Source organism: Podarcis melisellensis (assembly GCF_964234715.1).
Source record: "Podarcis melisellensis genome assembly, chromosome: 15".
In the NCBI taxonomy this organism is placed as follows: domain Eukaryota; kingdom Metazoa; phylum Chordata; class Lepidosauria; order Squamata; family Lacertidae; genus Podarcis; species Podarcis melisellensis.
This window is the reverse complement of record NC_138532.1, coordinates 30,269,879-30,284,701: the sequence shown is the minus strand read 5'-3', so window position 1 is coordinate 30,284,701 and position 14,823 is coordinate 30,269,879. Positions and strand designations below refer to the sequence as shown.

General features: G+C 47.8%; 1 protein-coding gene across 2 annotated transcripts in view; it reads left to right on the top strand.

Annotated features, from left to right (window-relative positions):
* Window positions 1–14,823, top strand: part of RNF43 (ring finger protein 43) — a 52,486-nt gene that overhangs the window by 17,560 nt on the left and 20,103 nt on the right. For both annotated transcript variants that reach the window (XR_014163106.1, XM_081889459.1), the window contains exon 2: window positions 14,245–14,367. Coding sequence is in view for 1 of the 2 variants with exons in the window: in XM_081889459.1 (XP_081745585.1) it covers window positions 14,245–14,367 (123 nt within the window). In the remaining variant the exon portion in view is untranslated. The remainder of the gene's footprint in view (window positions 1–14,244; window positions 14,368–14,823) is intronic.

Sequence of the window (14,823 nt, the reverse complement as noted above, 5' to 3'; positions counted from 1 at the left end):
CCCTAGTCCAACCCCCTGCAATGCAGGAATATGCAGCCTCCCATATGGGAATCAAACCTGCAGTCTTGGCATTATCAGCACCACGCTCTAACCAACGGAGCTATGCCAGAGATTGAACTTGGAAACCCTGTGCATGCAGAAGAGATGCCCTCCCGGTACAGCCCTTCCTCTAAAACCAGCCTAAGGCTCCAGTCCTCATTGTTATGAATAAAGCTCTGGTTTAAATAGGAGTCTAGGAAGCCGATCTATATGAACCAGACCATTGTGGTCCATTCAGCTCAGTATATTCCCAGCCTTCCTGGAAATGCCAGGAATTGAACCTGGATGTAAAAACAGATGTTCTGTCACTAAGATACAGCCTTGTCCCTGTGTATAAAGCAAGAGTCGTGGTTTGGAAGAAAGGGCTGGTTTAAGCAGGAATATGGGAAGCTGCCTAATACCAAGTCAGGGCGTTGGTTGATTGAACCCAGTATTGTCTACACAGACTGGCAGCAGCTCTCCAGGATTTCAGACAGGGAGGGAATCTCAGCCCTAGCAGGTGATGCTGTTGGAGGCCTTCTGGATGCAAAGCAGGTGTTCCTCCACCTTCCCCAACAGTCTGCCAACTTCCTTAAAGAACCGGGCGCCATACTTCAGATGCATTCTGAGCAGGTCACCCTCCTTTGCAGAAAATAGACTGTATCCAAAAGCAATGGGTGGGATCTGCACAGCTGGAAATCAGAGGCTTGGACCAGAGCAAATCCTCTGCCAAGGAAGGTTGCAGCATTTGGTAATGTGGAAGGGAGGAAGACACAGGTGTACTGTATAAAATAGTGCCCAGTGTGAAGGAAACTTGGGAGATTTTTCTCCCTTGTAATGCTAGAACTTTGGGTCATTTGCAGAAATTGCCCTGCAGTAGGTTCAGGGCAGATCAGAGAAAAGACTCCTTCACGCAGTGTGTGACTGAATTACGGAACTGGCTACCACAAGATGATGAGGGGCTGGGATTACTGCATGGCAGGGGGTTGGGCTAGATGACCCTTGGAGCCCCTTCCAACTCCACAATTCTATGATGCTTTTAAAAGGGGATGGCAGATTCATGGAGAAGAAGGAGACAATGCCTCCTGGGAAGTGCAAGGGTGCTGGATTTGATGGAGGGCACAACAAATTAAAGAACGGAAGTCCAAGAACTGGGCTTCACATCGATTTCACAGGTGGCTGGCAACTCTGATTTTGTTGTGGCTTATTGTAAGAAGGGACTCGTCTACTAGAACCCGTTTAATCCCGTGTGTGAAGTTTGCTGGGAACGTAAAAACGAGCACAAGAGCCTTCTGAACCAAGACAATGACCCATCTAGTTCAGCACCCTCTTTTCACATTAGCCACCGAGATGCCTCTTCTGGGAAACCCCACAAGCAGGATCCAGGCACAAGAGCCCTCTTGCCTCCTGAGGTTTCCAGCATCTGGCATTCAGAAGCATCACTGCCTCCTACTATGGAGGTAGAACATAGCTGCCATGAAGGGGAGAGTTGCTCCTGTGGTCAATTCCTCCTTGCAGGTTCCCCACTGGGACATCTTGTCGGCCACTGTGCGAAGATGTTGGGCTTGATGGGTCACCGGCCTGATCCAGCAGGCTCTTCTTCTGTTCTTAAGAAGGGACTTGTTTCGATTAAAGTCTGCAGGAGACTTTGTGGGTATTGAAGTTATAATTGGAAAAATCTTAATAATTATTCATAAAGGAAACAGCTTATAAGAAGTAAATAAGGAGGCCAGATACAGGATAAAGAACATCTTTTATTTGGTTGTTTGTATTGTTGTATGTTATGTTTATTGTATTTCTGTATTGGGGGGGTGGGGGGTTTATGTTACGTTGTAAATAAAATTTCCAATAAAAAATATTTTTTTAAAAAAGGACATGCGAGGTCTTGGATCTGTCCCAGGGCTCATACTCCAAATGTGTAAAGCAAAGGTGCAAACAACCAATAATTTGAGCACGTGCAGAGTGCCTCTCCCTCTGATGCTGAATTGGCACATGTGGGATTAAGGGCAACAGGGTGTGATTGGCAGGGTGTGGCGGTGATGACGGCTACTGGCTTAGACACCTTTGAAACGGGGATTAGACAAATGCATCGAGGAGGAGGAGAGGTCCATCGCCAAGTAATTAGGTTGCATAGAGCTTCCATGTTCAGGAGCAGTCTAGCTCCAAATATATCACACAAGGCAAGGCGGGTGCCTTCATGCCCCGGAGAGCCCTCTGGTTGGCCACTGATGCAGCTGGCCTCTGTGGGCCACCATCCCATCTTCCTTGTGGTTTTTTCGATCCCTGGAGAGTGAGTGCAACATCTCTGCCCCCCACCCCAGGCTCCCCCTGGGTGTGTGCTGGGCCCTTCCTCCCTTCATCAGGGCTGGGGAGAGAAAGAGAGAGAGAGAGAGAGAGAGAGAGAGAGAGAGACATTCCAATCCCTTCCTTTGCCTATAAAACCATTTCTTTTGTCGGTGGGAAATTTTTGCAGGGTGTGATCACCCAGGCAAAATAAAGAGCTCCTTTGAAGTGCGGGCAAGTTACTTAGTGAGCGCCTGGGGGTGAGAATCAGATTCCTCCCTCTTTGGAGCAGGGCAGGCCTGTCTGTACAAGCTGGAAGGCGAAGAGCAGCGAGCGAATGGCCCACAGCGAAAGAAGAGAGAGAGAGAGAGAGAGAGAGAGAGAGAGAGAGAGAGAGAGAGAGGGAGAAGCCTGCCAAGAGTGAGCTAGCAGGGTTTCCAGTGTGTGTGAGAGAGCACATCAACGCACCTGCCCCCGGACTCCTTTAAAAGACCCTTCCCTGCCTGGAATCATAGAGCTGCAGAACTGGACAGGACCCAAAGGGTCATCGCCCTGTCTCAGCCAGCCTCTCCGCTAGCTGCTGTTGTCCAGGCTTACAATTTGTGGTGAATCGCTGTAGGAGTTTTGTCAAAAGGGTGCCTCAAGAGGCAACCCAAGAAGAGCCACAAGCAGAGCTCACAAGTGGGGGGAAGGAAGGCTGCCACCTTCCCTTACTCCATGTGATATTCAGAGCTAGACTGCCCCTGCACATGGAGGTTCTGCCGGAGCATAATAATCTGATGATAAGCTCTCCCCTCCATGCATTTGTCTAGTCTCAGGTTGCTAGAGAAGCCCTCTGCTGTGCCAGAGCACCATCAGAAGAGTCCTGTGCAGCTGGATCAGGGCAAAGGGGGGGGGGGGCATGTAGTCCACAAGCAGTTCCCGTTGGGAAACCCACAAGCAGGACCCGAGTGCAGTAGCGCTCTTCCCAGCGACTGGTGTGATTCAGAAGCTCAGTACATGGGTATTGTTGCTAGAAGCTAGCCATGGATTTGCTTTATTATCTGCCATGAAATTGTCTAATTGGCTTTTAAAGCCGTCCAAACTGGTGGCCTTCGTGTGGGAGCAAATGATACCATGGTTTCAACTATGTGCTGTGCAGAGAAGCACTTTTCTTTTGTCTGTTCTTCTTCTTCTTCTTCTTCTTCTTCTTCTTCTTCTTCTTCTTCTTCTTCTTCTTCTTCTTCTTCTTCTTCTTCTTCTTCAGACTTTTTAGTTTGGAGAAAAGGTGAGGAAGAGGCCACACGGTAGAAATGTATAAAATTATGTGTAGCGTGCAGACAGGAGCTAGAGGAAAGCTTTTTCTCCCTCTCTCACAACACTAGAACTTGTGGATACACAATGAAGCTGAATGTTGGAAGATCAGGTCAAATTTAAAAGAGGACTTTTTCACGCAGCGCAGAGTTAAACTGTGGAACTCCCTCCCACAGGAGGCAGGGATGGCCACCAACTTGGATGGCTTTAAAAAGGGTTTGGGCAGATTCATGGATAAGGCTGTCCTTGGTGACTGTCTTCTCTGCCTCCACGGTTGGTGGAAGTCATGCCACTGAATACCAATTGCTGGAAATAGGAGGGGAGAGTGCTCTTGCGTTCGAATCCTGATTTCTAGTTTACTTATTTTGTAAAACGTATATACTGCTTGAGTGGTTGGCCACTGGGAGAACAGCATGCTGGACTAGATGGACCGTGGGCCTGATCCAGAAGTCCCTTCATAGAATCATAGAGTCGGAAGGGACCATGAGGATCATCTAGTCCAACCCCCTGCAATGCAGGATTATACAGTTGTCCCATACAGGAATCGAACCTGCAAACTTGGCGTTATCAGAATCACACTCTAACCAACTGAGCTATTTGACTCCTTATGTTTTTGTGCTTTTGCTGATGTTTATTAATTTTATCGGTCACTTTTCTTGCTACCGCAACTCAACGCATTCAAAATAACACATGCATATATTAAAACCAGCATTAAAAAGAAAAAGCAGTCTAAAACACACACACACACACACACACACAAATTCAAACCCATGTAAAAACATCATGGATAGTGTAAAGCTCAAAGGCCTGATGAAAAAGGAATGTTTTCACCTGGGGCCTAAAGATATGGAGCAATGGTGCCCAGCGAACCTCTCTGGGCAGATCATTCCACAAGTGCAGAGCCACCACCGAAAAGGCCCTGCTCTTTTGGAACCCCCCCCCCCTCCATTGAGTTCTAGAATTTTGAGGGGGTGGGGAAATCTCCCTAATTTGATAATTTACAATGACCCATTCTGTATGCCTCCCTTACTTGCCTTTTATCTAAACTAAACAAAACTCCACATGTCGTGACTATTCCTTGGAGGAAAGTTGCTTCAGTCCCATAGAAGTATAGAATTGTTGAGCTGAAAGGAACCCCAAGCGTCATCTGGTCCAGCCCCCCACAATGCAGTTCCATTTACCGGGCGCTCAACTAGGTTTCCAGTGCCGGGTTTTTAACCCATGTTTACATGGGCTTATCCCAAATTCAGGTTTATCCTGTCCTTTCTTATAAGGATACACCTGTTTGATGCTGATCTTTCTCAAGCCCAGCTGGATCCGCCCCAAAGGGGCCCATCCAGTCCAGCAATCCTGTTCTCCCCTTGGCCAATCAGATGCCTCAATGGGAAACTCACAAGTAGGACCTGAGTGCAATAGCAACTCTCCTCCATGCGGTTTCCAGCAACTGGTATTCAGAAGCATCGCTGCCTCCGACCCATCTAGGACGGTGGCCATCCCTGTCTCCTGCGGAAGTGAGTTCCAGAGTTTTAACTACAGTGGTACCTCGGGTTACATACGCTTCAGGTTACAGATGCTTCAGGTTACAGACTCCACTAACCCAGAAATAGTACCCCGGGTTAAGAACTTTGCTTCAGGATGAGAACAGAAATCGTGCTCCGGCGGCGCAGCAGCAGTGGGATGCCCCATTAGCTAAAGTGGTACCTCAGGTTAAGAACAGTTTCAGGTTAAGAACAGACCTCTGGAACAAATTAAGTTGTTAACCCAAGGTACCACTGTACTTGGTTACCACTCTTCCAGTGATTCCAACTAAACAATAGGAAGAACTTTCTGATGGCAAGAGCTGTTTGACAGCGGGACAGGCTCCCTTGGAAAATGGCGGACTCTCCTTCACTGGGGGCCTTTAAGCAGAGGTTAATCTGTCAGGGATCCTGTAGCTGTGATCCCTGCATTGCAGGGGGTTGGGCTAGAGGACCTTTGGGGGTCCCTCCCAACTCCATGATTTGACGAGGTCCCCAGTGGCAACTGGGCGCTCCTTTCCCCCTCCTGCCTAGGTGCCCCAACCCTCTGCCAAATCCCGCCAGATGCCCATCCCAGGCTGGGACTTCTCCCTGGGCCTCTGGAAAGAGAGAGAGAAAAAGACAAGAGTGCCAGCCAGTGGCTCCTCCCCGAGCCCAGGCGGCTTCTCTCTGAGGTGTGTTGGACGGGCTCCAGGAAAGCATCGAAAGGCTCTTTAATAATATCTGACGGCCGGGTAAGAATTCGGGCAGGCGGCCAAAGCACACAGAGCTTGTAATCGTTAACTCGGTCTGTAAACAGTTCAAAACGGCACTGCAGAGGCCATCAGTTATTACATGAGCCAGGCGGCTTTTCATCTCTCCCGCTCAGCCAGGCAGGCTCACGGCTCCCCCCCCCTTTTCCTTTTTTGTTGCTCCTGCCTCCCTGCCACAATGGCTGTGGGACCTGCTAGCAGGGGTGGCGTGAAGCACCCAGGTAGGCCCAGCCAGAAAAAGGAGCTCCAACTCCAAAAGGCTGGCCTTCATAGCTGCGCCGAGCCGAGGGCGAGTTCTGAACCCGGTGGCGGGCCTAGAGGAAGCAGGCAGGGCCCCTGGTGCTGAATCAGGCCCTCAGGGTCCATGTGGCTCAGTGTTGCCAGCACTAGCTGGCAGCAGCTCTCCAGGATTTGAGAGGCAGGGTTCTCTCCCATCCCTACACTACCTGAAGTGAGCCAGTGTGGTTTTTGTGGTTAGAGGCTTGGACTAAGGCCCAGGAGAGACCAGGGTTCAAATCCCCACTCGGCCATGAAGCTCACTTCCTGACAAGTTTGTTGTGGAGTGACAGAACCACATTTGCCCCTTTGAGCTCCTTGGAGGAGAAGGTGGGATATAAACACAATATTTTTTTTTTAAAAAAAGATGCTGCCAGGGTTTGAACTGCATGCCTTAAATGGCTGCTGAGACTTGGCTCCAGCACCTATTTTCAGTGATTATGTTCAAACCTGGAACTCATTATTCTTGTTAATTCCATCCATTGTATGCTATTATTGTTGTAGGTATTGCTACCGTAATCATCCTGGAACTTGGCTACTTTCCTGATTAATCCCCCCAATGAAATATCCTAAAAATTAGTATTAAGCTCATTCCACAGGTTCAAGCATTGCAAACATTTCTGCTGGCCCCAGATGGAAGGACTTCTCCTCTGCCCATCCCCAAGTACTGTACACAGTTCTGGGGGTTCTCCTGGCCACCACCCTGAGCTGATTGGGGAACCCCTTGCCCCAGTGGGACTCTTTGCATGGGCTTACGGTGCTCTCCCCAATTTGCAAAAGGACCGGAGCCCCGAAAACCCTATAGAGCTGAAAGAGGGATTAAGAAAGAGCATCACTTTCTAACTTCCTCTTTCAGCCCTTATGTACTTTACCTCTTTCAACAAGCCTTTTTAATGAGAGATCTTTCCCAGTCTGCATCTGTCCTGGGATTGTTGTGCTATGTCGCCATCGCTTTATCTTTTGTGTGTTTGCCAACCTAGGCTCCTTCTGCAAGAAAGGAGAGATACAAATTTTAATAATCATTTTCTTGAAGGAAGAAAATGGGAACCACCTTCACCATTTCATCACCAAGGGGGAAGGGTGTGGAAGTGGGAGTGGGGGCTCAGAGGCCTTGCAAACATCAGGGAAATACCTCAAGGATGTCCTTGTGCCCATGGGAGGCAGTGAGGACCCCTGCCTCAGACCCTGCCCAATAACCTGCCCAATACAGTGGTACCTCGGGTTACATACGCTTCAGGTTACAGGCTCTGCTAACCCAGAAATAGTGCTTCAGGTTAAGAACTTTGCTTCAGGATGAGAACAGAAATCATGCAGCAGCGGCGCAGCGGCAGCAGGAGGCCCCATTAGCTAAAGTGGTGCTTCAGGTTAAGAACAGTTTCAGGTTAAGTACGGACCTCCGGAACGAATTAAGTACTTAACCCGAGGTACCACTGTAACATGGCTCAGACTCTGCCTGATAACCTGCCCAAAAGCTTGCCTCAGACGCTGCCTAATAACCTATAGTTAAAGCCTCCTTTAGCCATCCTTCCTCCACCTTTGGCATTTTGATGTCCTGATTCTTTTCACTTACTGACACGTTACTGATTGACCTCCCCGGCCCAATCCTGTGGGCATCAGTGCCAATGTGGCTGCTGAAAATATCAGATGGAATTTGTCCCCTCATGGTGCCACTGGATTTTGATTTTGACATAATTCCCCCAACCCATTGTCCGGCCTCAAGCATTCAACCTCAGTTTCCCCTCCATGAAAATGGGCACTCTCAGCTTCGAAGTGCATTCTGTATCTGGAAGGGTGAACCACGAAAAACTCAGTCTCTGTGAGTTCTGATGCAATCTGACCAGATTTGGACTAATGTGAAAATCGGGATGTCATTTCCTTTTCACACGCCTGGAAATGTTGCAATAATAATAGTAATAACAATGCATTTTTACTCTTAGCTGCTCTGGGTTCTCACGAGTGTATCTTGTAATTACCTTTTCACACTTCTGCAAATTTGGCATTATGATTATTATTAGTAGTAATAATGCTGCACTTTTACTATTAACCACTCTGGCCTCTCATAAGCCGAAGGGAGAGGAAAAATAAACTATTATAATTCCTTTTACTCAGTCAGCCCTTCCTCTCATGAGAGCCCAGGGCGGCTAGCAGTAAAAAATGTGTCACTAAAACAAAAGTAGAATATACATTAAGAATCTGCATTGCATTATTCAAATGGGTTAATTCCTATTAAGTCCATGTGTGAAAATGCTCTTTTAAAAGACGTTTAAAGTGTGTATGTTAGGTTGAAATACATTTAGGAAGGCATATACTGAGATAAAATACATAAATGTGGGTTGAAACACATAGCGTATTTTTCACTCTATAAGACGCACCAGACCACAAGACGCACCTAGCTTTTGGAGGAGGAAAACAAGAAAAAAAATATTCTGAATCTCAGAAGCCAGAACAGCAAGAGGGATCGCTGCGCAGTGAAAGCAGCAATCCCTCTTGCTGTTCTGGCTTCTGGGATAGCTGCGCAGCCTGCATTCGCTCCATAAGACGCACACACATTTCCCCTTACTTTTTAGGAGGGAAAAAGTGAGTCTTATAGAGCGAAAAATACGGTATTTCAATATAGATTTCTATGCAGATTTTTTTTTTTTGGTTAAAATCAGATTAATGCAGAAATGGAGCAGGGGAGGGAGCAATTTTTTTATGGACACATGTAGAAATGAGAGCCAGCGTGGCACAGTGGTTGGACCAGACCAAGGAGAGACCAGGGTTTGAATCCCTCCCTCGGCCACAAAGCTCACTGGGTGACATTGGAGGCCAGTCAGTCTGCTTCACAAGGTTGTTGTGAGGCTAAACATGAGGACGAGAACATTGTTCACCACCTTAATCTCATCAGAGGCTTATTGCATATAAATGCGATAAGTAAGTAAATAAATAAATGGATACAAAGGAGTCCTGCTGGTTCAGGCTGATGGCCCATCTACCCCAGCATCTTGCTGTTATAGCTGCCTCTCCCACTGAGGGGTGCCAACTTGCCCCCGCATTGAGGGGGCACGGCATCATGTGACGGGTTCTGTCCCCACCCGCCGCCCCAGCAATCTCCCGGCAACGGCAGGGGGTAGGGAACGTGGAGCGTGATCTTCACCCTCCATGCCACCCTTGCCTGGCGCATGAGCGCTCTCCTGGCAGTGGCAGGGCATGACGGCCCCCTCAGTATTGGGGGGGAGCTCAACCCCCCCCTGCCCACAAATATTGAGGGGGCTGAAGCCCCTTCCACCCCCTATAGTTGGCACCCCTGGGCCTCCCAGATGTCTATGGGAAACCTGCAAGCAGGATTTGAGCATCAGAGCCCTCTTCCAGCTACTGCCATTCAGAAGCATTGCTGCCTCTGACTGTGGAGCCATCCATAGCCTTCTCCTCCTGCCTTGGTGTTTACGCAGCCTGGGTCCAGCCCCTTCATGTCGCAGATTGCATCCCCGCTGGGAGTGAAGATAAGCTGTCCACTCGGAAGAGCTCCTCTATAAAAGCTTGTGCCAGTTTCCCCTTAACCAAGCATGGAGCGAGGCGGGAGAGGAGAGCGGTGCTATCAGGCTTCCAGTGGAAGAGAGATATCCCTTGATCCTTTGCCAAGGTCCTGGAAGCAGGTGCGAGCTCACCTTTGGTCTAACAGACAAGGCGGCCCAGGAAAGCAGATGTGAGGCAGATGGCCCCTGCCCCCTTCATTCATTCATTCATTCATTCATTGACAGTGTTTGTACCCAGCTCCTAAAAGTCTTCGAGAGCAACTGACGTACAATAAAAACAAGAGAGTCCCTACTCTGCAGGCTTACAATCTAATAAATAAATAAATACATGGCACACGAGGGAAGAGGGACAAGGAGGGAAGAGGAAAAATCAAAACTTGGGTACTGATTTCTAAATAGTTGCTATAATGTCTAGCTGGCACAGTTTGGGGGCCAGGAGGTGCCTGATGGGAGCTGTATCTCCAGCAAAGTTGATGGAGTGGGTCTCTTCTTTCCCATCTCTCCCACTGAGGCAGCAAGATGGACTGACTTCCCCCAGGTGACAGGTGAGGGAGAGGAGGTCTGATGAGACTGGCATCTTCTGCAAATATTTGGGGCTTGGGGGGAGGTGACCGATGGAGCACCCTTTCTCCCCACCCATTTCTTCTTGGTTTTCTTTCCTTTCCGGACTCCGGATACCCCAGTGAAGACAGAATTGACTGATCGATGGATTGCATTGATTGATACACTGGCTGTGGTGTTGGTTTTCTGGATCCCTCCCCCACTAAGCAAATTCAGGGAATTTGTATTGGGGGGGGGGATTTCCCGTGCTCTAGCCAGCAATCTAAATTAGCGTGTTTATTTTTCTTGCGTTTAGTACACAAAGGGGGAACCTTTGAACGTGGCCACACTTGCCTCAGATTGAATTTGCAGCTGGCATTTTGCAAATGGTTGCTAAAGAACTTGTGAAATGGAAAATTTTCCGTGGAAAAAACAAAGGGCTGGGAAGAGGTTCCATTTTGGAAAAGTTTCTGCCCTCCATCACTACATTACTGGATACCTATGGCTTATTCCACCCTGAAGGGGCTCGGCAACCTATGTACATACTGAACATTTTGCATTTCCGAACCCCCACCCCCAAAACGAGTAGAGTTGTAATGATCATAGGAGCAGATCTCCCTCCCCAAGTAGCCCACGCCCTAGAGATCAGGGGGGCGGTTTTGGTGCAATGGTACAACATCTCAGCAGCCCTGGGTCTTCCGGACAGCTTGGATTCTGGACCCAGCTCTCCTTCCACAGGGCAAGTAAATTAATTTCAGGGTTGTTGTTTTACAATCAGTCTTAAAATTTGTGAAATAAATAAGTAAGTGCACTTTGGGATGTACTTGCAAGCCCTGAGGTGCTTAGTCAAAACCATCTCTGTCCAAGGAAGAATGGGACAAGAAATTCCAAAGTGTCCATTATGAGCACTTAGGAGAAACTTGCACAACCAATGGCTTTGAGTTGCAAGATAGGAGATTCCAACTAAACATCAGGAAGAACTTTTTGACAATCAGAGCTGTTCGACAGTGGAATGGTCTCCCTTGGGAGGTTGCGGACACTCCTTCCTTAGAGGTTTCTAAGCAGAGGTTGGATGGCCATCTGTCGGGGGTGCTTTAGTTGCGATTCCTGCATTCCAAGGGGGTTGGACTAGATGACCCTTGGTGTTAATTCTACAATTCTATGATTCTAACCTGAGATGCTTAGTCAAAACCATAACCATGAGATGATGTCGTCCTTGTCGTCTGGGTGGGTGACTTGCAAACAGTTACCTCATCTGCAAAAAGAATTCTCTATGTGGGCTCTGTCAAGAAAATTTCCGTAAACTGGATTATTTTGCTCATTTATTAAAAAATATTTGTGCTCCGCCATTCATCCATTACTAGGATCAGTTAAACTGGAAGTGAGTTTACTCTTTTTCTCCCTCAGGCTTTTGATGATGACCAACTGTTACCAGATGGTTAGCCGTGTTGGTCTGCCATAGTCAAAACAAAAAAAAATTCCTTCCAGTAGCACCTTAAAGACCAACTAAGTTAGTTCTTGGTATGAGCTTTCGTGTGCATGCACACTTCTTCAGATACACTGAAACACTTCAGTCTCCCAGGACATTCTATACAAGATCTCAAAGTAGCTGTTTTACTACAAAGGAATTTCAGAAATAGGCTGGAAAGAGAAGCTGCTGAATTGCAACTTATCACCAAACTTAAAACCATGGAGAGACCTGGTCTGAACAAAGACCTTGGATTCTTATCTCATTATACATGACAAAGCACCCCTTGCTTTTTCCTGTAAGACCTATTGCAGTCGTTAAGAGTCCTCAACAGGCTCATCACAGCTATCTGCCAATCACCCATTCCCACCACCCTTCTGAGTAATACCCCTCCCCACCTTCTCACTATATAGAAGGGTCTGGTAACTTCTGTTTCAGTGTATCTGAAGAAGTGTGCATGCACACGAAAGCTCATACCAAGAACTAACTTAGTTGGTCTTTAAGGTGCTACTGGAAGGAATTTTTTTTGTTACCAGATGGTGTTTGGATTCGCAGCAACAATTTCCCCCTCTAAGAGTGGTTTGGATGCCCTGCCCTCAGAGGCGGATGGAAACCATAGAATCATAGAATTGTAGGGACCCCAAGGGATGCCCCTGCAAGGCAGAAATCGCTACTAAATAATCCCTGGCAGATAGCCATGCAACTGCTTCAAAATCTTCATTGCAAGAGCATCCGCCACCTTCTCACGTAGCCCATTCCACTGTCGAACGGCTCCTACCGTCAGAAAGATCTTCCTGATGTTTGGTCAGAATCTCCCTTCTTTTCATTTGAACCCATTGGTTCAGGTCCTCCCCTCTGGAGCAGCGCGAAACAGCCTGCCTCCATCTTCTGTGGGACAGCCATTTTAATATTTGAAGATGGCTATCTTATCATATCAAACCGAGCTGTTCCTGGGAGAAAGCTGAGGATCGAGTCCTGGTTTCGCTATGGAATGGAGAGATGAAACAGGCAGTCGATAAATTGCCTCTGAGCACCCTCTGCAGCGTGGTGAAAGCCCAAGTGGCAAATTTGGTATTATGGAGAGCTCTGGGCGATGAAGCAAATGGCTCAAGTTGCGCTCCAAAGTTGACCGAACACAGATTAGCACACATAAACCGTGCCTGCCATGTGAAAATGGCTCATTTCGTGGCTTGCACTGCAACCTCTTATAGCTGGCCAGCAGAGTTATTTTGGACAGTCTTGAGGTTTACTGACTCCCACTGTGAGGGAGGGACCTCTGGAGCTTCCAAGGACCTGCTGTGACCAGCTAGCTAGGCATTCCAGGGCTAAAGTAACTAATCTTTGGAGCGACCTTGAGTCCTCAGTCATTGCTTCCAGCACATAGTGGAACGATGGAGCAGTGGAACTCTCTCCTGCAGGTGGCAGTGATGGCCACACACTTAGATGGCTTTAAAAGAGGACTGGACAAATTAATGGAGGCTATTGATGGCTCTAATGCAGTGTTTCCCAACCTTGGGCCTCCAGCTGTTTTTGAACTACAATTCCCATCATCCCTGACCACTGGTCTTGCTAGCTAGGGATGATGGGAGTTGTAGGCCAAAAACATCTGGAGGCCTAAGGTTGGGAAACACTACTCTAATGGCAGCAATGCTCCTGAATACCAGTTGCTGGGAGCCACAAGAGATTGGATTAGTGCAATCCACTCTATGTGAGGCCTTCCTTGCGCGATCTGGAAGCTGCAGTTAGTGCAGAATGCTGCAGCGCAATTGCTGAAGAGACCGAGATCCTATCAGCATATAGCACCTCTGCTCAGAGATCTGCCCTGGGTGCCTATTTGCTAATGGGTCAAGTTCAAGGTTTTACTCTTGGTATGTAAAGGGCATAACAACATGGGACCATTTTGCCTGTGAGATTGTCTTACCCCATACACACCCAGTCGACCACTTCAGTCTGCAAAACTGACATAATACCTTTGCAAGAAATCCATCTTTTAGTGTGGCATCACTTATACTTTGGAACTCCCTGCCTCTTGATATCAGGCAGGTGCCTTCATTGCACTTATTTTGGTGCCTGCTAAAAACACTTTTGTTTGGGCAAGCCTACCCAGATGTTTAGAAAGTCAATGCAAGTTTTAATCTGCTTTTTGTCTATAATTATTTTAACTTTTTGCAAGTTTTAATTTGTTTTTAATTATTCCTATTGATAATTTTATTGTTTTACCTTTTTTGTAAACCACAGTGAGGGCTTTTCTCCAATCAAGTGAAGTATATATTTTACGAAACAAATAAAAGAAGTCTAACTGGTGCCCTCCAGATGTTGTTGTACTACAACTCCCATCACCCCATATCCTTCACCATGCTAGCTGCTGGAGCTTCTGGGAGTTGGATTCAAGTCACGCCAAGAAGGCGCTGGTATATAGCTATGGTAGACATTCTGACAAAGCTCTAGGTCAAGCCTGTTACATTGTATACTTAGTTGCCTTTGAAGTGTTGCCGCATACCTCATGGCTTCACCTAATACTGCAATGCAGTTTTCACTGCCGCATCTCCATGGTGATTCCCCCTTCCTTTCTCTCTCCGCAGTTCCACCCCCTGTCTCTGTGCAACACCAGCGAGGATGAGCACACGGTCCCAGGATTTGTCTCCATTGTCAAACTGGAACGGCCTGAGCGAGATCCCCACCCCTGCCTGTCCTTGGCCAACAAGGTATGTGTGTGCATGTCGTTGCAATCAGAGCAGACCTGACAATCTCCTTTCCTCCCACTTTGCAAAACTTTGTGATCAGCTTCCCACACTCCTATATTGCCAGTCAGGAGCGCAGCGGCTCCAATCTGCATTCCATTTCCATCTGCTAAATTTATATGCATAGATGGCTCTGGGTTAGTTAAGAGGGCAGAGGCCCAGCGTCCCTCCAGTGCTGCCCTTTGTGGTATATCCTGCTTCCCTGTAAACAAGGTAAAATAGCTCTCCAATTTTTCATAGGCTCTGTGTCCTTGGGATTTCCACTGCGAAAAGGCAGTGCAATTTGGGGCAAGATCCCTGATGGAGTACCTGATCGGTCCTTCGTTCCCAGTTCATTGCCAGTAGCTGGAAATTGCAGGATGGGAGAGATGCTGCTGCTGCTGCACTCAGGTCCTTTCGGGTTTCTCATGGGCACCTGGG